Consider the following 21,555-nt stretch of genomic DNA (forward strand, 5'->3'; position numbering starts at 1 on the left):
AAAGCCTACTGTCCCAAACTTGAGTTTGCAGTGGACCTTGATTTCAGATTTGCTGGTCAGAGAAGGTACAGTGTTGAAATGAAGCTTCTTTCAGCTGTTGGCAAAGACAAAAAGCTTTTCCACACTGGCATATTATAATTTGTGCACAATTCAAAACAATCCCATCTGTGAATAGAGAGGCCTGGGCTTCTCTGCTGTCCCTGTGACACAGACCTGTGGCAGAAAGTGGATGGATGGTCTCAAAATAACTTGATGAATGTGTAAAATATATTTACACGCCTGCGTATTTTATTCAGCACAGAAACATGGATGCAAAAGTAAACTACTCCAAAGTGCAACTAACTCTGGGCTATAGTATTAATCGCAGAGATCAAGAGATATGACTGAGATGTCGACTAGCCTGACAGAAACACACAACAGTTTTTGCAAGAGGTGACAATAAGATATGAGATTGTTCGGCGAGAAAATAAATGACCAAGAAAAATGGCATCCTTATTTAGCTGCTCTTCTCCAACACTCAGGGAGCAGACATTCAAGAGAAGATAGGATCTCCCCGAGCACGTCAGACATGCAGGAAACCAGACAAATAGGCTGCATGAGACAATGCAAGCACTGGAGAGTGCGAGAAAATGAAAAGACAAAGAGATAAGGTGACAGACTGATGAAATGATTGTGCGCTGAAACTGCATCTATCACTTGGCATGCCTTTAAAAAAATAAAATAATAATAATACATATATATTATATCTATATGGCAGGCTGGAGAGTGTAGATCCAGGAGAAAGTTTACAAGAGGAATGCCTGACTCCTCAGTCGGCCAGCAAAGAGAAAGCTCTGTCCCTCCAGGCCTTTCTAATCTTTTGCCAGGTCAGACGAGGTAATTGTCCCCAGCAATGACAGTTAATGGGGCATCCTCTGCATACCAGACAGTTACTTTACTTTACAAAGATGACTGAAAGAGGAGGGCTGACCTCTGCTGTAGCTTAGAAGAGATGACTCAGAGATGAGAAAGGGCTACTTTGTGTGTGTTGTAATTGGTCATAATAGACCTGTCAGGGCTCCAACAGTAAATGGGTCCTGGATATCATGGCCAAATCCATTTCGATCAGGTGGGGGATTACCTGAAGGGTGGCTATAATTGTACTTTCATGGTGTGACAACCATCCACATATCAAACATTTGTGTCAAATGTTATCTCAAAAAGGTGGAATGCATCTGCTTTCAGTCACATGCGAGGGCTGATGTGGAGGTAGCACATTCCTGAAAGACTGGATAGCTCTCCTTGTATTTTCCCAACAAAGTACTCGATGACATGTGTGACAGTCAGAAGATGATAAGACGAGTTTAATGCCTTTGTTTTTCTTTTTAAATCAGCCACACCAGGTAGTGAAGATTAAGCACCTCAGCTGACCTGAGAACAAGTCTGAAAGAATGACGAGAATGTGACAAAGATGTGACGAGATAAACACATGGAGGCGTGAGATGGACGATTAACGAGGGTTTATGCGGTTGTTAGCATTGGACGCCTCATCCTTCTCACTTTGACTGACTAACTACGATCACAAAAGTTACATAACAGGCCTCTGTTTGTCAATATTGTTACGGCAACCTAATTTGATCTATAACGATGGAAAAGCACTGTTGACTGTGAGCAGAAGCGTAATAGATTTAAACAGATCCATAAGTGTGTAAATGCTTTTAAACAATGTGGATATACTAAATATGGCTGATGTGGGTTTTGAACACAAACGTCTTCTTGGGCCTGGAGCTGCTGCTTTGTGTCAGAACTACAAGTTTAGATCATTTCCACTGCTTCACAAAACATATCACAATATTAAAACAAGATGTTTTTAACATTAAAGTCAGTAAGGCTTTTAAATATTGACATATAATTGGCAAATACTCAAATCACATGTTTGCACAAGAAGCGTGGTTAGGGAAACCTGACAGTCTGTCCCCAAAAACTCCATTTACACAGTGATTAGAATGTAAATAAACACATAAAAATACATTTTACATAATGAAACAATGGAAAGGCAACATGTCAACTGCTAAAACTCTTAAAATCTTTTTTTTAAAATTTGCAATAGTGGCAAAAAATTGAGTTTTGTGCTGCTTAACAAAACATAGTGGAACATCTAAAAACTAAAAATGTTAATATAACTAGTAACATCTTAGTAACATGACTGGATATATATAAATAAAAGTACCCAGAAATGAGGCAGAGAAGGGAGGGTTCACCTCTCTCGTGTGGGCAAATAGATCAGCTGTTTCAAGAATAACATTTCTCAGTATTAAACTGCAAAGAATTTTGCTTTTATTATCTAAGGTACATAACATCGTTCAACCATTCAACGAATCTGGAGAACACAAAGAGGGAAAATTGAAATCAGTATGAAATGCTGTGACCTGAGGGGCCTGAGGGGCGTTAAAAATCAGATCTCTGAAAACCAATATTAGTGAATATGCAGGTTCAAACTACTTTATGCAAGTTAAGAAAACAGTAAACGGCCAAACTTTAGTCAGGAGAACAACTGAGATCATTCATCCACAATACGAGGTTAGTTATTAATATACTGCAACAACGTAACAAACAGAACAGCTGCGAGAGAATACAACATTAATGAATCAATGTTACGGAAGTGGAGGAAGCGCAGTTTTTGGCTTTCCCCATATTTCAAAAGTGCTTCATCTCTTTGCTATGACTGTCACCCGACATAATTTGCAGATGATAATGGTTGTAGCCGACCAAAACAGGCGCAGCTTGATGACATCATCAACATGCGCTACCACTCTATCGTTGGCCAAATTTATATCGTTTCTATCGCCCACCCCTAAGGGTGACCCAACCAGTTATTAGGTGTAGGTGACAATCACCTTTTCACACAGGGCCATTTAGGATTGGATTCTTTTCCCCTAATAATCAACACCTTCATTTACAAACTGCATTTTGTGTTTACTTGTGTTATCTTTATCTAATATTTAAATTTGTTTGATGATCTGAAACATTTAAGTGTGACAAAAATATAAAAAATAGAAAATTGGGAAGGGGGAAAACACTTTTTCAGACACAGTAAATCAGACCTTCCCAAAGTGTGGGGCCCACCCCCTAGGGGGGGCGCAGAGCCATGGCAGGGGGGGCGCGGGATGAAAAGGGGTGTGGGGGGGGAACAAAACGCTTGGACACTGCTAGCACGGGCACCTACAGAAACGCAAAGCAGGAGATGAAGCATCGCTGAATATGTTTCCAAACCAACTTCATTCTGAGCCAAAGACTAGAAAATATGGTGAAGCAAATCTTCCCTTTGGCTTCACCTGCACAAGTGCTGAGGTAGGTCTCCCTGCAGGATTGGTTTTCCCTTCGTCGGGAGCAGCGCTGGGCTGTTCGAATCACGGACGAACAGTATAATAATGGATTGGATTTATATAGCGCTTTCCAAGGCACCCAAAGCACTTTACAATGCCACTATTCATTCACTCTCACATTCACACACTGGTGGAGGCAGCTACGGTTGTAGCCACAGCTGCCCTGGGGCAGACTGACAGAAGCGAGGCTGCCATATCGCGCCATTTGGCCAACACCAGTAGGCGGTAGGGTAAGGTGTCTTGCCCAAGGACACAACGACCAGGACAGAGAGCCCAGGGATCGAACCGGCGACCTTTTGGTTACAAATACGCTTCCCAACCCCCTGAGACACGGTCGGCCTTAACATTCTTGATTTTTAGTTCACAAACACTTCTTGTAATGACGAACTACTCCTGACATTTTGGAGATATACATACTATACTATACTTTATACAGTAAAGTTACAGCAGGATACAAATAACATCAGGCTGATCCTGCCACGATTTGTTCCCCCGGTTCAAATCTCAAACAAACAGGATCCCACAGCTGTTTATGTTTTTGAACCCATTTTGCACAGAGAGACTTTTTTTAAAAAAATGTTTTGATATCAATGTTGAATATTATTACACAGGAAAAAAACAACTACACATAAAATAATCACAGCGTGACGCCTCTGCCTTTCTAAATGGAGGGACAGTAACTGCGTGTAAAACCTGCAGACAGTCAGATTAACAGTATTTTGTCTCTATCTGCCATTCTGCAGTTCATCTCATGTAAACAATAACGTGGCCACAGCGTGACGTGAAAAAGGCACATACCTTTGACGATGCGTGACGAACTCTGTATTCCTCGTCCACACGTAAACGCAAAAAAGTCTCAGTTTTCGGTGATTCGAAACGCCGTTTCACCAGCAATACCCGTGTAGGTGCGGACGTAGCGTAAAAGAGTTAGTAGTTTATTTTCTTACTACCTGTAATTTATTGCAGTTTACTTGTATTTGCTTGATTGTTTACTAAATGTTTGAGGTGTGAAATAAACCGCAATGATGCAAAATATGGGTGTGTGTGGTTGGAGGGTGTGTCCGTGCGTGTGTGCGTGTACGCGGGGGGGCACAAATATTTTTTTGTAAAACAAAGGGGGGCCCAGCAAAGAAAGTTTGGGAACCACTGCTGTATTAAAGGCTGAAGAAATTGTGTTCTCACAGAGCAGCCTCATTACTGAAGCACAAATTTAAAAAAACTGGACATCAATTGATGCTACAGACTGTTACGTTTAGTAGAAGAGCCTCGTGGCTCTGAGCTCATCCACCTTCTGCTCCGCCTTCAGCCCCTTACAGCTGTTATCAGCGTGCAGGTCTGTTTACCTGGCCTCGGGTCACTGACAGCCAGCCGCATGTTTGGTCGCTGGAGACAGATAAGGCGTCCACCTCCACCTACCTTACTCAAGACTTTATGACTCCCAGTTCTCTGTGTGTGTGTGGTGTGTGTCTGTGTGTTATTGTGGTGATAACCCCTGTCCCAAACACAGGCAGGGGCCGGCATTCAGTGTTTACAAGGGCTTGGATCAAAGCACCCTCAGTGTGCAGCCAGTCAGCAGACCTGACGTTTGGTCATACATTAACTGCAGGCAGGCTGTAGGAGTGTGTGTGCATGTGATGCTGTGTGTTCCCAGTCAATAATCCTGAACTTAACAAGGCCTGAAGTACTTTTGTTGAGCAAGCACTTCTCCTTTCTACTGTAATTAATGAGAAAAAGTCAAACTAAAAATAATCTCGAGAACTACAATCTTTTTTTCTTTTCATTGTTTTATTAAATTAATTACCATATCCCTTTACTTCATTATTATAGACCATACATTTAGTGAAAGTGTCAAAGTGTAGGTGGTGAAAATTAGCTGCCAACAGCTAATATACTGCACAATATGCTCTATTCTCTCCCTAAAGTATTATTAAATGTATGATAGGGATGCAACAATACCAATTTTTTCAAACCAATACGATACCGATACTTGGATCTGACTACTTGCCGATACAGAGTACAAAAAACGATACTTCTACCACACACACACACACACACAAATACAATTAATTGGAAGACAGGTTTTATTATATTCCCTGCCGATAAAAAATAAAATCTTAATAAAAATGACCACAAAAAAATTTCAAGTGAAAAATAAGCACTTCTGTTAAATTATTGCAGAGTCTCCACATTGTAATTTTACAAAATATCACTGAACTATTGGCACTGTCTCGAGCTTTCAGAATAATAAATAAACACTTCTGTTTGGAATAAAATAAATACAAATTAGGTTTGAGAATAAAATAAACTTTTAAATGATTGCAGAGTGTCCATATTGTAAACAAACAAACAAAATAATTATTATTAAATAAATAATAAAATATAAAAAATTATAAAATAAATAATAAATAAAATAATAATTGGCCCCCTAGTGGCCAATCTAAAAAAACTACAACAGAAATGACAAGCCACCCTCTGATTAATGAAATAAGTTGGTATCGGTTCATGGTATCGGTTAACTTTTACGAGTATGAGTACACACACATTTTACAGTATCGGTATCGGTGCATCCCCTGTATGACCACATGTAATAATGTGTCATAACTCAAGATTTTAGCAGAGACATCCTCTTTAATTAAAACTTTCTTTTTTGATAAAGTAATGGTTAGGTTTAAATCTTCAACATGATGCACAGAGTGTTTCTTCACTCACTATGTATCTGTACACAGCTTTGCATTTAATCATTAGTTAAAATGAATCTCTGGCTCTCTTCCTCTGTAAGTCTTTTGTTCTGTCTCCCTTCATCACCAACTGGTCACACAGATAGCCCCCCCTCCCTGAGCCTGGTTCCTGTTAAAAGGGAGTTTTTCCTTCCCACTTTTCACAAACGCTTTCTCACTGGTTGTCTTAATGCTGGGGTTTCTCTGTATTACTGTAGGGTCTTTCCTTACGATATAAAGCAACTTCATGTAACTGTTGTTGTGATTTCGTACTATAAAAACACAATTATGCTAAATTGTATAGAATAACAACACAGGTAACGTTTTAATGCTCTTTAAATGTTGCAGTTCATCGAGGGGGAGGAGCATGTTATTTTCTATAAACTGGATGAATGTTTTTCTTTACCAATCGTGTATTTTTCTCATAAATGTATCTGTTTAAATGGGAATGTGGTTTGGAGGGGGACTGGTCCAAACCTGGATCTCACTCAAACTGGACAGCTGAGGGAAGGGTCGTCTCCTGTCTACTACTGAAAGGAAATGAAGAAACAACTGAGGATAACTAAGTCATTAAATAAATGATAAAAGCTGTGAGTTCAACAGTTAATCTACATTCCTACCCACAATATGGTCATGAAATAGTGATTGTTTCATCTTTGGAGAGACGGAGAGTAGCTCTCAGTTCCGGTGGTCCAGGTATCTCAGTAAGATTATTCTTCACCACCTAGGTTTTATGCTAAAATATATGAGGAGAAAACCCCTGGGCTGAACCAGGACAGCCTGGAAAGTTTATGGTTTTGAGCTGGTAAAATATCCCCTGAGCAGCTAAAGGAGACAGTCAGGGAGAGGAAGGTCCAGCCATCTACGCTAAGACCTTTGCCAACACAGCTCAGCAAGGTAGTAAAAATGAGGCTGATGGATAAATAAATGGAAGGGAGCCGGAGATCGACAGATGGATTGCGGCTGCAGTAATGCAGACGCTGCACCGGTCCGTCGTGGTGAAGAGGGAGCTGAGTGTAAAAGCGAAGCTCTCAATTTACCGGTCGATCTACGTCCCTACCCTCACCTATGGCCACGAGCTGTGGGTAGTGACCGAAAGAACGAGATCGCGGATACAAGCGGCGGAAATGAGCTTCCTCCGAAGGGTGGCTGGCCTCTCCCTTAGAGATAGGGTGAGAGGTTCGGCCATCCGGGAGGGGCTCAGAGTAGAGCCGCTGCTCCACATCGAAAGGAGCCAGCTGAGGTGGTTCGGGCATCTGACAAGGATGCCTCCTGGGTGAGGTGTTCCGGGCATGTCCCACCGGGAGGAGGCCCCGGGGCAGACCCAGGACACGCTGGAGAGATTATATCTCTCGGCTGGCCTGGGAACGCCTTGGTGTTCCCCCGGATAAGCTGGAGGAGGTGGCTGGGGAGAGGGAGGTCTGGGCTTCTTTGCTTAGGCTGCTTCCCCCGCGACCCGGCCTCGGATAAAGCGGATGAAGATGGATGGATGGATAAATAAATGCATTACTTTCTATTGTTGACCTTATGTATCACGCTAATGTTTTTAAAGTTCATGGTCACTATTACACATACTTTTGTTCTATGGAGGGACGAGCAGTAATAAATTGTGTTTTGTTTAAAATGTTTCAGTAACACGTTTGTAATACCGTACCTTTGTTCTTACCCTTTTCTTGGTTTCACCATCTATATTAATCATATTGCAGTGATTTAACAGGAAGAAGTAATAATTATACTTACATGCAAGTGCACAATTTACTACATTTGACTAGAATGTATGTGTATGTGAATCAATACAATCTAAACACTCATTAAACATCTGTACTATTACTCCCAGTGGATGGTTGCAGTGTGCGTGTAGGTTTGAGTCTGTTTCAGACCTTGGCTTCAGTCTCCCCACGATGCAGCGTATAGAGATGGTGAACGGCACTCTGCGACGATGCCCACGGGTGGGTGAGGATCTGGAAGACGTGAAAGTCATGTCCCAGGGTGTCGGCAGTTACCAGCAGCATTCCTACAAAGAACACATAGTCACAGACATCAGGAATCCGTCCGTTAGCCGACTTCACTGTAAGCTGATTCTTTATGTGTGCTCATTTTATCGTGCAGCTGCTTGAATGCATGCCTTTTGTTTGTTTGTTTGTTTGCTAATGTTCAAATATTGTGATATGCATGGTTTAAAATGCATTTCGCGCTACATTTGTGTCATGTAGCAGCGCCTACCTTTTCAACTGGGCCAAACCCTACAGTGATGACACTAATCGAACAAATTAAGCTTTGGGGGTCAATAGTGCTGTATACTCCACAATGATAAGGTTCCCATCCATACAACATAATGTGGTCTGAAGAGGAAAACATTAGGGGTGCAACGATACACAAAATTCACGGTTCGGTTCGGTTCGATACTTTGGTGTCACGGTTCGATATTTTTTCGATACAAAAAAATGTTCATGCTTTTTTAATTTGTCATTTATTAAAAGTATAAATAATTTTAAAAAAATCTATCTGATGGAGAAATCACTCATCTTTGGAAAAGAGAGTTTATTACAGAGAAATGGCTCTTTCCAAAATAAAAGCTATACTATACGCTTCTTCTGGGCTATATTCTCAGCAGCATATTAAACATATCAGGTCCCCATAAGGAGAATCATGTGCTAACGGCTGTCTAAATGACTCGGCTAAAGTTTGTAGCATGCGTGCTTGTTGTTTTTGTCTGCTTCCACTTGTCTTTGCACGAGGATGATGTCGGAGTAAATGTGCAGTCATATTTGTTGTGTTCCCACTAGTGCTGTCAGCGTTAATCTCGTTAAAATGACGTTAACGCCATAACGCTGCAAATCTCCGTTAAGGAGCTACCGCGGATCGCCCCGTGCGTGGGGCTGGACGACGTCAACACGTTAACGAGCTAACTGCGCTAACGCACTAGTTTCCACCAATTGAGCATTGCGTGGCACTTGCGTGGTACTGTTTTACTTTTGTCCATGACGCGCTTACCTTCAGGGTCATACGTCACATGAAAACCAAAATAGTTCCAAACGCCAGATCTGAATGAGGGTGGGGGAGGTTCAATTTGCCATGTTGCAATGAGCTTAGCTTCAGTCTTGCTAGCTTGCGCTGCGCTCAGTGGATCTGCACTCAACAGTGCAGCCTAGGCGGAGTAGTCGAACGCAGATCCACTGAACGCTCAACACAGACAGCATCGTCAGAAGAAAAGTTGATAAAATAAATAAAAAATTCTGTATTGTTCGATACATATGCGTACCGAACCGAAAGCACTGTATGAACGGTTCAATATCTATACGATTATTGTTGCACCCCTAGAAAACATCTATGTTAACCATATGCATATCATCTGGCCTTCTATAGCATACAGAAGATGTGTTTTTTACCGCAATCATCAAACGATCAAAGGCAGTATGATGTCCCATCACTCCACCAGAGACCTTTAGACCTATTACCTGAAGCACTTGTTACATCTTGGTTTTTCTTTGTTTATTTTAATCATTTTAATCAAGATGTTTCAAAATGATACTCCAATTTGTGTAGTGTGTCTAAATGTTGCTAATGGTACACTGACCGACCAAAATATTTCAACCGTATTTTATTCCAGCAGCATACAACCATACAAACTGTGCATGACACATGTTAGACAGCATGAAAGAATTACTGTGCACTTAAAACAAACAAACCAGCCCATTAAACATAGCCAGCTATCATTTGTCACAGTCATAAAATGCAACTTTGCCTTACATGATAGCTCGGTCTGGTAAAAGCACGGCTCGAGTTGTGTGATTCTTCAAGGACAGACGAAACGAGCGTCCATAAAAGAGGGAATCTATGTATTCGAGCATCAGTGCACATTTATGGGCGTGTCTATGCGCATTCAGAATCACCAAAACGCTGAACCACAGCGCAGCACAAGTGTAACCAACACTGACAGGCCCATTCATTTGGTCCTGTTTTATTTGAAGCTCGTCAAACTCCAGAAAGTATAGGTCCAAACCATAAACAACATGCCCAACAAACCACACCAGAACAAACCCAGATCTAAACTGGCTCGTCTACACTGCTTTTCAAATACAATCCAAAACCCATCCCCAGAAACCTTCTGACATGCTACAAACACGGAGATCGAGCAGCAACTCATAATACAACTCATTGATGCAGAGTGTAAAAAATGTCCAAGGCCCTGTCCTTCTGATGACTTCCAGACATAAATAATATTAAAGTAATTAGTATTTTCCTCTCAGTTTTTCCACTTGGAATCTTTTATGTGGAGGCTGCAGTAGGTTTTAATTAGTGGCCGGGCTTTATTGGGTGGCATGTCAAATGTGAAAAGAGGATGTTGGAATGGCATGAGATTAAAAGGATCCAACAACACGTGCGAGGGAGATGGAAAACACTCCCTTTCTGGAAAAAAAAGAAGCCATTTTTGCACATTCAGAGTCGAAGTTTCCCTTGGTCAAGATTTGAAAATTAGTAAAGAAAAAGCACTGCTCGCAGATGATGAAAATCTGGATAAATGATAGGTTCGTGCAGATTATCAGAGGTGGAAGAAAGAAACTCTAACTAAAGCCAAGTGAAGTGTGCATTAAGACAGTGGTTAGCTAGTCATGCCGTATCAGAGCGACCAGAAAGCCAAAAAGCTAAGGCCCAGGGCCTGTAAACTCTTGAAAACCCACGCCCCAAACGAGGTGCCAAGCCACAAGAAGCATTTGCGTCAACTGGGAATAAAGAGAAAGAAGGGCCGGGGCCCTTCTAATTATAGAGTCTGGAAACGGAAGCGCAGGGCGATTAGGAGTTGAGGCGCTGCGGTCTGTTTATCTGGGAGCTTCCTCTCGCTCTCAAACCCTCTCTCCCCTGTTCGCCGCTCTCGTTCACTTTTGCTCCTCTCTCTGTTTTGGTCGGGCCCTGCCCACCCAGTGGCTGGAGAGTCTGGCCCCTAGCTTTCTGACAGACGAGACTTGGCCACTGCCTTCTGGCCAGAGCCGGTGTTTCTCTTCTGCTGATGGTAGAGTCTGGGCTCCAAAAAAGTAACAGCTCAGGAAGGCTGGAGAGCTTTGCGAGTGCGAGTGCCCGAGGATTGGGGCTTTTGTGGCCTTGTTGAAATACAGAGGCCCTTGCCGAGAGGCGTCAGTCGGTTAGCCCACGGGAGGGCCAAATTAAAAAGCAGCTGAGCGGCCCGGTGGGTGAAAAGAGAAGGTTTTAAACAGCGGCTGGCTACAGCGGGGTTTGACACGTCCTATTTATAACACCTTGTCCCAGGGGTTACAGTGTTATTTACGATGTTTTAGTACCAAGATCGCTGGCACATGCTCTAAGACGTGCGCTAAACTGGAAGGGATGACTTCTAATTTGCCATGTGTGCGAGACATGCGTTCATATGGGATATGAGGGAAGTGATATAATCATTTCCATAAATATCTGCTTTTGCTTTCTGGGGTTTTTTCCTCTTAAAATCTTTTTGTTTTGTTTTGCTGCAGGCTTTAGTGTCCCATCTCTGACCATCCAAACAGAAAACATCTGCTCAATCCCATTAATGTTGGGAGGATGTTTCATTTACAAAGTGGTGGGGCTAGCTTTATTCTTGACAAAGGCGGACGGGACGGCGAACGGCTGAAAGAGAGAGAGAGCGAGAAAGGCAAAGAAATAAGTGGAAAGAAGAGGGTGATTTCCCTACTTGGCAAAGTGGAACGCCACAACAAAACTAGTCCACTTTTTAATTAACAACACTACGCCAAAAAAAAAAGCTTTGAAAATCGGGAAATTCTCAAATTATAACCATGTGGAGGGGATAAAGCTTACAAGATGGAGTACTTGGGGGATTCGGATAGCCTCGCTGTTACCAGGATGCATAAACTTCAGAGCAAATGAGCCCATTTACTTTGAAAGACTATCCATCATAAAGAGGAGTTTTTGTCTTCAGGGCTGGGAAGGACAGGACGTTATGTCTGTCTGAATGGATTTGTACATATACCGGACATATACAGCACACAGCCACAATATTAAATGCAATAAAAAGTGAAGAGGACAACGCTGATCCTCTCATTACAAAGCAATGTTCTGCTAGGAAATCTTGGGTCCTAACATTCATTTAAATGCTGCTTGTACTGTTAAGGAAACCTGCACACGCCCCTGTGACAACAGCATTTTCCAGCAGCACTTGGCTCCCACAGCAGGACAATTCACCTGTGCAACCACGGTGCACATCTGGCCTCCAAAAACAGTCCTACATCCATGCTCCGACATGTCAAAACAGCATGAAAGAGCAGTGTTATTTCAGGCAGGTAATTAAATGGTAAATATAGCAGTTATTCACTCATTTTCTTTGCCTAATTGCTTTCTATCAAACATCTGCAATTATACTGCCCAACAATCTCCCTGCATTTGATCATATAAAGCCTAATAATATATCCTATACAAATTGTAATACACTAAATATAATTTGTCATAATCTGCCAGGAAATTTTTGAGGACTTTTCAGAGCGGTGCCAGGAGTTTAGTCTTCAAACACGAGAATATTAACATGGTTGTAATCAAAGGAGCGTTAATGGCTATGTCTACTCTTTATAACTAGAGAAAATTGTGCTACTGATTGCAGTGCAAATTGGAGGGGGAAGAGTGTGCCCTACTAATCTTCTCAACACCGCAGCAGCAGACTAATATACGAGCAGTTTTATATCTGTTGGGCAGCAGAGTAAGCATTAGGGTTAGACAGATGCTAAAAAGCCAAAGTCAGCCGCCCCCAACAAAACAGAGCGGGTGCAGTTTGACTAATTACTCATTTCTCTTAAAAGTTATAGCTACGTATGTTTTAGTACGGATGGTGTATGTTTATATTTGCATGTGCATTAAAAACTTTGAGTAGCATATGAAGAAAATTGAAACGAAACAACACTAGATGATGTTTATGTGTTGTCGAGGTAAAGACAAAAATGTTTATTTGGTTAGATCGCTGCAACCTTGACCTTTAACCTCTAAATTCATCCAGTATTTGAATCCAGCAGTTTTTACTCAGCACTGAAATTTCTGAGCAAAAGTTAACGTCTTTAAATTCATTTGAGAATGAAATTCCTTTTATGATAACGTCATTGGAATTTATTACAAATACTGGTACAAATAAAGTTTGTTCAGTGCCTCAGCAGAGCGAGGAACTGATAGCCACAACACCTTTTTTAAAGGCATGCTGTTCAGGTGTATCGAAATTCTCTGGGTCCCCGAAACGCATCGTTCTGGAGATGAAAAGAAGGCCACTTGAAGGCGGACAGAATAGAAGAAAAATGGAGAAAACAAGAGAGGCAGAAGAAGGAGGAGTGCTTACGGTTCATTTGATGTACAGTGGGCTGAAACCAAAAATTGTGTTTTTCTACACGCTCCATAGGCAGACCACCTGTGAGCACTTAGATATTAATAGATATGAAAAAAGGTGTATATATGTGTGTGTGTGTGTGTGTGTGTGTGTGTGTGTGTGTGTGTGTGTGTGTGTGTGTGTGTGTGTGTGTGTGTGTGTGTGTGTGTGTGTCTAACCTAGCGGAGAAACAGCTAGCAGTTTGACATTACTACGCTGGAACGCTGCCTCTTTTAACAGGGCAAAAGTCACCTGGCTTTAAAGTCGTGCCGACACATAAGAGGCAGGCACCATAGCGGTCAAGTTCACAAAGCGTGACTGTTCTCAAAGCAGAGCTTCAGGGTTGTTCTTTCATCACCTTAAGTGGAAAAATACACAACTTAAGTTTGTGTTATGGAGCATTTACATATTTGCAAACTTCCTGCTGAAATTGTTTTAAAGAGGAGACGTTTGTATTTGTCATTTGCCAGAAGGCTGTCCAACGAGCACATTGTTGGCTGTATAAAAAGGAAAACATGAAGGAAGCCTCTGTTCTTGTTTCACCTGCAACAATCTGCCAAAGCTTCAACACCAGTTTACTGCCACTAATCTAAATTCCCAATGAAGCCCAGTTCTTTTTGTTTTGCTTTTGTGGTTTCTCAACATGGGACAAACATGTTCTCACAGCAGCTCAAAGAAGGTTTTGACAGGAGTTAAAAGCAGTTTTTTTGGTCATGTCATATTTTAAAATCCCGGGAACATTCTGCTCACATCTAAAATCTATGGATTTAAAATCTACTGAAAGACTTTGGGACTGTCATCAGAGCTTAATGCCTTAGGCCAAGAGCGAGGTAAACTTCTTATGGGCTAGCTTGAGCATTTTTTCAGTTCTGTTAACCAATGAAATCCCTTCAGACTGTCACAGCTGCCATTCATAGGTAAGATTTAAGACTTCCTAGATCTCAGCTGGTCTCAGCTATTTAATTTGAATGTAGGGTTTTTCAATCACTTAAATAAATAAAAACACAAAAATGACTAACAAATTATTTTGAATGATGGAAAAAGCAATGCAAAGTTACTTTGTAACAAGAGGAAACACGGTTCATCAGGCAAATAATCACATACATGAAGTTACATGAAGTAATGTAGAAGTCACCTGCCTTTACAAACAGGCTTTGATGCTGTAATTATGCTTTTATTTATCTGCAGATACAAAAATTTTGCAAATGCAAAACATAATAAACATATGTATTGTATAAGTACTACACAAGCATTTGTAAAAAGCTTAAAACACACTTGTGTACCTGTAATAAATTACAGGAAAATCATTAACATTTGAATAAATGTTAATTATTTATATAGTGGTTTTCTGCTATAAGCGCATTTTAAGTGCTTATTAATTACAGTATTTGACGACAAATATATTAATTACATTACCTTAAAACATTAATAAATAACACATCTTTATGTAGCCACGAGTTCATGTAACATTTTCTTCTCCATTTTTGTGGAGCCAAGTCTGATTCCCTTAACACGTGAGTGCCGGGTGCCGGGTGCACATCGGCTTGAGCTACTACTCCTTTTCCAGAATCCTCTTTTTTTGTCTGACTGAATAGATCAAATTATCTCTGCTGAAAAAAATTAAGGGAACATTTGGGAACACCAAGTCGTAACCACTGCTTTCCATATATACGCTGCCAAACAAACAAACTGTTCCACAATTCATAGAAACAAGAAACTTCCCCACTGTCCTCTTCCCCACTCAGTCTCCCACCTACACACATACCATAAAGGAGTTCGAAATGACCTGCGCATTACCGCACTATGTGGGCTATAAATGACTCCATGCGGCTTTGCTGTTTGTTGTGGGGAATTTTTTTCTCAGCCAAGTTTTCCAGAGACCCTGAGTCACCGTCTAGCTCAGGGGTAGGCAACTCCAGGCCTCGAGTGCCGGTGTCCTGGAGGTTTTAGATGTGTCCATGATCCATCACAGCTGATTTAAAGGGATAAATGACTCCTCAGCATTTCTTGAAGTTCTCCAGGGGTCTGGTAATGAACTAATCATTTGATTCAGGTGTGTTAACCCAGGGTGAGATCTAAAACCTGCAGGACACCGGCACTCGAGGCCTGGAGTTGCCTACCCCCTGGTCTAGCTCATCCAGTTGCACTTTAATAACCACTTTTCACCTGCAAGAGCACCGGGCTTATCCACTGAGATGGCAAATATTTCATTATTTTATGATTTTTTGGTAAAAAATAAACGACTTTAGAAAACACTGTGTAATGCAGACTGTGTTTTTTGTAGGCTGGAAACTTACATGGTGAAGTCAGAATTTAGATGCTAGAACCGATGCTATTAGGCTCTTAAAACCACCACCTTGATACACAAGTAGGCAGTAAATGAATGCCTCTCAATGTACCAAAATAGCTGTTTACTGTAGAAGCTAAATGTGTTTGATAAACACATACATGACCAGCTTAAAATCACATCTTTGTTAAACCTTGTGTTTTCATCTGAAACAATAGAAACACCATAGCTAGAGATTAGGTGAACACTAGGACGACACATCTCCTCACAGTGCTCCCTGCACAATGCATGCTTTTAAATCACATTCTGGTCTGCTGTCAAATACTAATGACAAATAGCAAACGATGGAGGTGTCAGCCTGAGCTATAACAAGTACGACAAGCATTGTAAAAACACACCCAAATATTACAGAAGTCTCAGTAAAATTCAGTTTTTGTTTGTTTTTTAATCTCTGAAAAAGGCAAAACTGAGAGGCCTGTGGTGTAGAAGCTGTAAATCAGATCAGAGCCGCCTACGAGTGCTAATTACTATCTTGGTGTGAAGACATGACTTAATCCATACTAAATGTGCGGCCGAGTGAAGCTGCTTGTGTGTGGGAATTCCCCTCGTGTTCAACGTGTGCGTGTGGGTCCAAGGTTTTTTGGCAACAGCCTGGTTTCTTTCGCACATTAGTGAGATGTACAGATAGAGTTATTACGCCACGAGCTGCCTTCATGGCACAGCTGCCTCAATGGTCAGGCACAACAAGCCAGGCTATTCATTAGACCAGCCTGTTGCTAAACCAGGGATATGGTTTATGGGACATGAGGGGAGAGATCCAGTCTTGATTCAGCTTCCATTAGTCGTGGCTTTGAAGGGGTATTCAAAACTTTTAGGTGGCTGCACGGTGGTGTTTTCCTGATCTACCGGGGATTTCATGAGGCTGAAAAAGGATTCTTCACAAGACAAAGGTGAAAATATATCCAGTACAAAACTTGACTGACTGATGGGCAAGATTTCTGATGAATCTGTGAATTTGATTGATAATATAAGTAACAATAACATGCAATGATTAAGGTTACTAAGTAAATACATTTATTCAAGCATAGCAGATTCTTGCATGGGTGATGCTTTGAGTAGCTTCATTAACGCCTGAACTTTTCAATCCACTACATTTATTTAAAAGCTACAGCCACAAGTTACTGCAGAGGTAAATGGAGTTAGGGATGACCGTTATTTAAAAGTTATTAGCCTGTTAAATTACACCTAAAAAGCTGAAAACGAAGTTTGCAAGACCCAGGGAAGTTTTCTGTAACCTCAGAGTAAAATCTAGAAGTGAGCAAAAAGCTAAAGCAACAAAATGTTTTGCATTGTACAACCAGTCAAAACTCCAGGAATATTAAATGGACTTTGACTGAAAAGAAAGGAAATATCAGATCTTTAAATCTGAAAAGCAGAAACTTTGTGGATGTCTTTAGTTGAAAAATGACAAATGAGTACTTAAGAGTTCAGAATGAATTAATTATTCGATTGTGGTCCAAGTGAAACCCTTCCGAGTTGGGAATGCCTTTCACATTATTATATCAGTGCAATGTTATTACATATACTTAATACATGCTTCATACATATTATTCAAGACTAATATCAGCTGTTTAGAAAAATACAGAATGTGACATTCTCTTAGGCTGCAAATACAGGACTACAGGATGTCTTCTTCCACAACTGCATGTAAAGCAGCGGTCTCCAACCTTTTTTGCACCACCGACCGGTTTATGCCCGACAATATTTTTACGGATCGGCCTTTAAGGTGTCGCGGATAAATACAACAAAATAAAACTAGTACCGGTACCGAAAAAATAAGATTTATTCATAACACACGTGAAAAGACCCAGGAAAAGCGAGTTAACGATCAAAACGATAACAAAATAACACTGAAAACCGATAAAAACCCTGAAAACCATACATTTCACACCTGAGCCTCAACCCTGGCGGCCCGGTACCAGCCCGAGGCCCGGGGGTTGGGGACCGCTGATGTAAAGGACTTTATCAAACTGAGCATTGGCTGGAAAGAATAAAGCGGATGGGGCTCACTTGATTGTTGAATCAATCACTCCATCTAGTGCCAGTCATACTTTTGCCAGTCAAAAAGAAAAAAAAAGCCTAGTTGCTGGACAGTATCTCTTTCATCAAAATATGAGTCTATTTCGACCTTGGCGTTATACCCAATAATCAAGTCAAGGATCATTAAGGATAAGTGAAAAGGACGAGACGTGAAAGAAAACAAGCACACACACATCGCAGCTGTTAAAGAGAGCTCTTTGCCACTGCACTTCATCTGCGTCCCTCTAATTACACCACTAGGAATAGATCCACAGATCCACCGAAGCGCCAGCCGCCACACCAATAACTGGCGGCGAACGCTCCACCCTCTGTAGAGCCTCCAACACACACAAGCCACTGGGGTTTCTTACATAACTCTTCCCAGCCAAAATGTCTTGGTTTTCCAGGCTCTACTGGAGTCATATCATTGTTTCTTTCTTGTTTCTGCCATGTTGAGGTTGAACACTGTGAAGCGAACCTCAGTAAGGCAAGAAAGGTAGTTCAGTAAAAGCCACTTCCACTAACTTGGAACGAGTTCACTTAGAGGCAAACCAATGAACCAATCACTCAGGATTTGGACTCTGATCAAAACAAGAGGCCTTTAATTATAGAACACTGAAAAAGAGGCAGCTTAGAAATGAAAATGAATAAAAGAAAAACAATGATGAAAGCAGTCCTGCAAGAGAAGTTTCTATGCCTGTGTTCAGATTTAACCTAATCTCATCACATGCTCTGCCTGCAGTTTTTTCTCTTTTTAAAAGGATTGAAATCTGTGTTTTTTCACTGCATTTCTTTGCATTTTAAAGTTGTATTAGCTCTTTAGTTTGGGCTCACTTAAGAGTTAGAAAGATTAAAAATGTGTCTGGAATTTTGATGATGACAGCGCCCTGTGTAAAGGGTCACGGCAGATTCTTTTGGCTTGCTGACGCAGCATCAACCAGTACACCAGAACCACTGTAAAATCTACATGAACAGCACTGGAATACACCGAATTCAGTGGAAGCTTGTTTGGATCTTATGAGTAAAGACGACATTATTCCTTTAAATGATGAACAAAGACACTTTTCTTACACTACGACATAAAAAACACAGTCAGCTGGCTAACAACATTGTTTTTGTGCAGAAATGTTGATTCCAATATTGATGACCATGAAGCGTTCAGTGAATGTAAGCTTTCGGCCAGAACTGTATCACATATCCGTAGTGTCCTTCAGCATCAATTTTAGAATAAAGATGTTCTGTTTTCATTTAACAAAAACGAGCGATTCCTATTTCTGTAAAGGATCGGGTTAGATCTGCTTAGAAATGGTTATTCTACTTTACATAATTGTAAGAATCATAATCAAGATTTTTTTTTAATATATTTTAACAATTAATTTCAACTACAAAAACTACAGCGACCAATCAAAGAAGAAAAGGCCAAAAACTGCCACAAAACCTTTACCCGTTACATCCAGTGCTTTCAAAATACTCCTGACATGTAATGGAGTACACAGAGCAAAGGACCCAACAGCAGACAGGGACACACACAGGGACACACACAGGGACACACACAGGGACACACACACAGGGACACACACAGGGACACACACACAGGGACACACACACAGGGGGACACACACAGGGACACACACACAGGGACACACACAGGGACACACACACAGGGGGACACACACAGGGACACACACAGGGACACACACAGGGACACACACACAGGGGGACACACACAGGGACACACACAGGGACACACACAGGGAAACACACAGGGACACACACAGGGACACACACAGGGAAACACACACAGGGAAACACACAGGGACACACACAGGGACACACACAGGGAAACACACAGGGACACACACAAGGAAACACACAGGGACACACACAAGGAAACACACAGGGACACACACAGGGACACACACAGGGAAACACACACAGGGAAACACACAGGGAAACACACAGGGACACACACAGGGAAACACACAGGGAAACACACAGGGACACACACAAGGAAACACACAGGGACACACACAGGGAAACACACAGGGACACACACAGGGGCACACACAGGGAAACACACAGGGACACACACAGGGACACACACACAGTGAAACACACAGGGACAGACAGGGACACACAGGGACACACACACAGGGAAACACACAGGGACACACACAGGGAAACACACAGGGAAACACACAGGGACACACACACAGTGAAACACACAGGGACAGACAGGGACACACAGGGACACACACACAGGGAAACACACAGGGACACACACAGGGAAACACACAGAGACAGACACAGGGACACACACATGGAAACACACAGGGACACACACAGGGAAACACACATGGAAACACACAGGGACACACACAGGGACACACACAGGGACACACAGAGACAGACACAGGGACACACACATGGAAACACACAGGGACACACACAGGGAAACACACAGGGACACACACAGGGACACACACACAGGGAAACACACAGGGACACACAGAGACAGACTCAGGGACACACACAGGGACACACACAGGGAAACACACAGGGACACACACAAGGAAACACACAGGGACACACACAAGGAAACACACAGGGACACACACAGGGAAACACACAGGGAAACACACAGGGACACACACAGGGAAACACACACAGGGAAACACACAGGGACACACACAGGGAAACACACAGGGAAACACACAGGGACACACACAGGGAAACACACACAGGGAAACACACAGGGAAACACACAGGGACACACACAGGGAAACACACAGGGAAACACACAGGGACACACACAAGGAAACACACAGGGACACACACAGGGAAACACACAGGGACACACACAGGGGCACACACAGGGAAACACACAGGGACACACACACAGTGAAACACACAGGGACAGACAGGGACACACAGGGACACACACACAGGGAAACACACAGGGACACACACAGGGACACACACATGGAAACACACAGGGACACACACAGGGAAACACACATGGAAACACACAGGGACACACACAGGGACACACAGAGACAGACACAGGGACACACACATGGAAACACACAGGGACACACACAGGGAAAAACACACAGGGACACACACACAGGGAAACACACAGGGACACACAGAGACAGACTAAGGGACACACACAGGGACACACACATGGAAACACACAGGGACACACACACAGGGAAACACACAGGGACACACAGAGACAGACTCAGGGACACACACACAGACACACACACAGGGACAGACACATGGAAACACACAGGGAAACACACAGGGACACACACAGGGAAACACACAGAGACAGACACAGGGACACACACATGGAAACACACAGGGACACACACAGGGAAACACACATGGAAACACACAGGGACACACACAGGGACACACACAGGGACACACAGAGACAGACACAGGGACACACACATGGAAACACACAGGGACACACACAGGGAAACACACAGGGACACACACACAGGGAAACACACAGGGACACACAGAGACAGACTCAGGGACACACACAGGGACACACACATGGAAACACACAGGGACACACACACACAGGGAAACACACAGGGACACACAGAGACAGACTCAGGGACACACACACAGACACACACACAGGGACAGACACATGGAAACACACAGGGACACACACAGGGACACACAGAGACAAACTCAGGGACACACACAGGGACAGACACATGGAAACACACAGGGACA

At 42.4% G+C, this 21,555-nt stretch overlaps 1 protein-coding gene across 3 annotated transcripts in view; it reads right to left on the bottom strand.

Moving 5' to 3' along the window:
• bcas3 (BCAS3 microtubule associated cell migration factor) overlaps positions 1–21,555 on the bottom strand; it is a 365,279-nt gene that overhangs the window by 292,347 nt on the left and 51,377 nt on the right. For all 3 annotated transcript variants that reach the window (XM_087841488.1, XM_087841496.1, XM_087841502.1), the window contains exon 14: positions 7,963–8,096. In XM_087841488.1, the coding sequence (XP_087697614.1) occupies positions 7,963–8,096 (134 nt within the window). The remainder of the gene's footprint in view (positions 1–7,962; positions 8,097–21,555) is intronic.

This window comes from Neolamprologus brichardi, chromosome 1, assembly GCF_056152115.1.
Source record: "Neolamprologus brichardi isolate AB-2024 chromosome 1, ASM5615211v1, whole genome shotgun sequence".
Lineage (NCBI taxonomy): Eukaryota > Metazoa > Chordata > Actinopteri > Cichliformes > Cichlidae > Neolamprologus > Neolamprologus brichardi.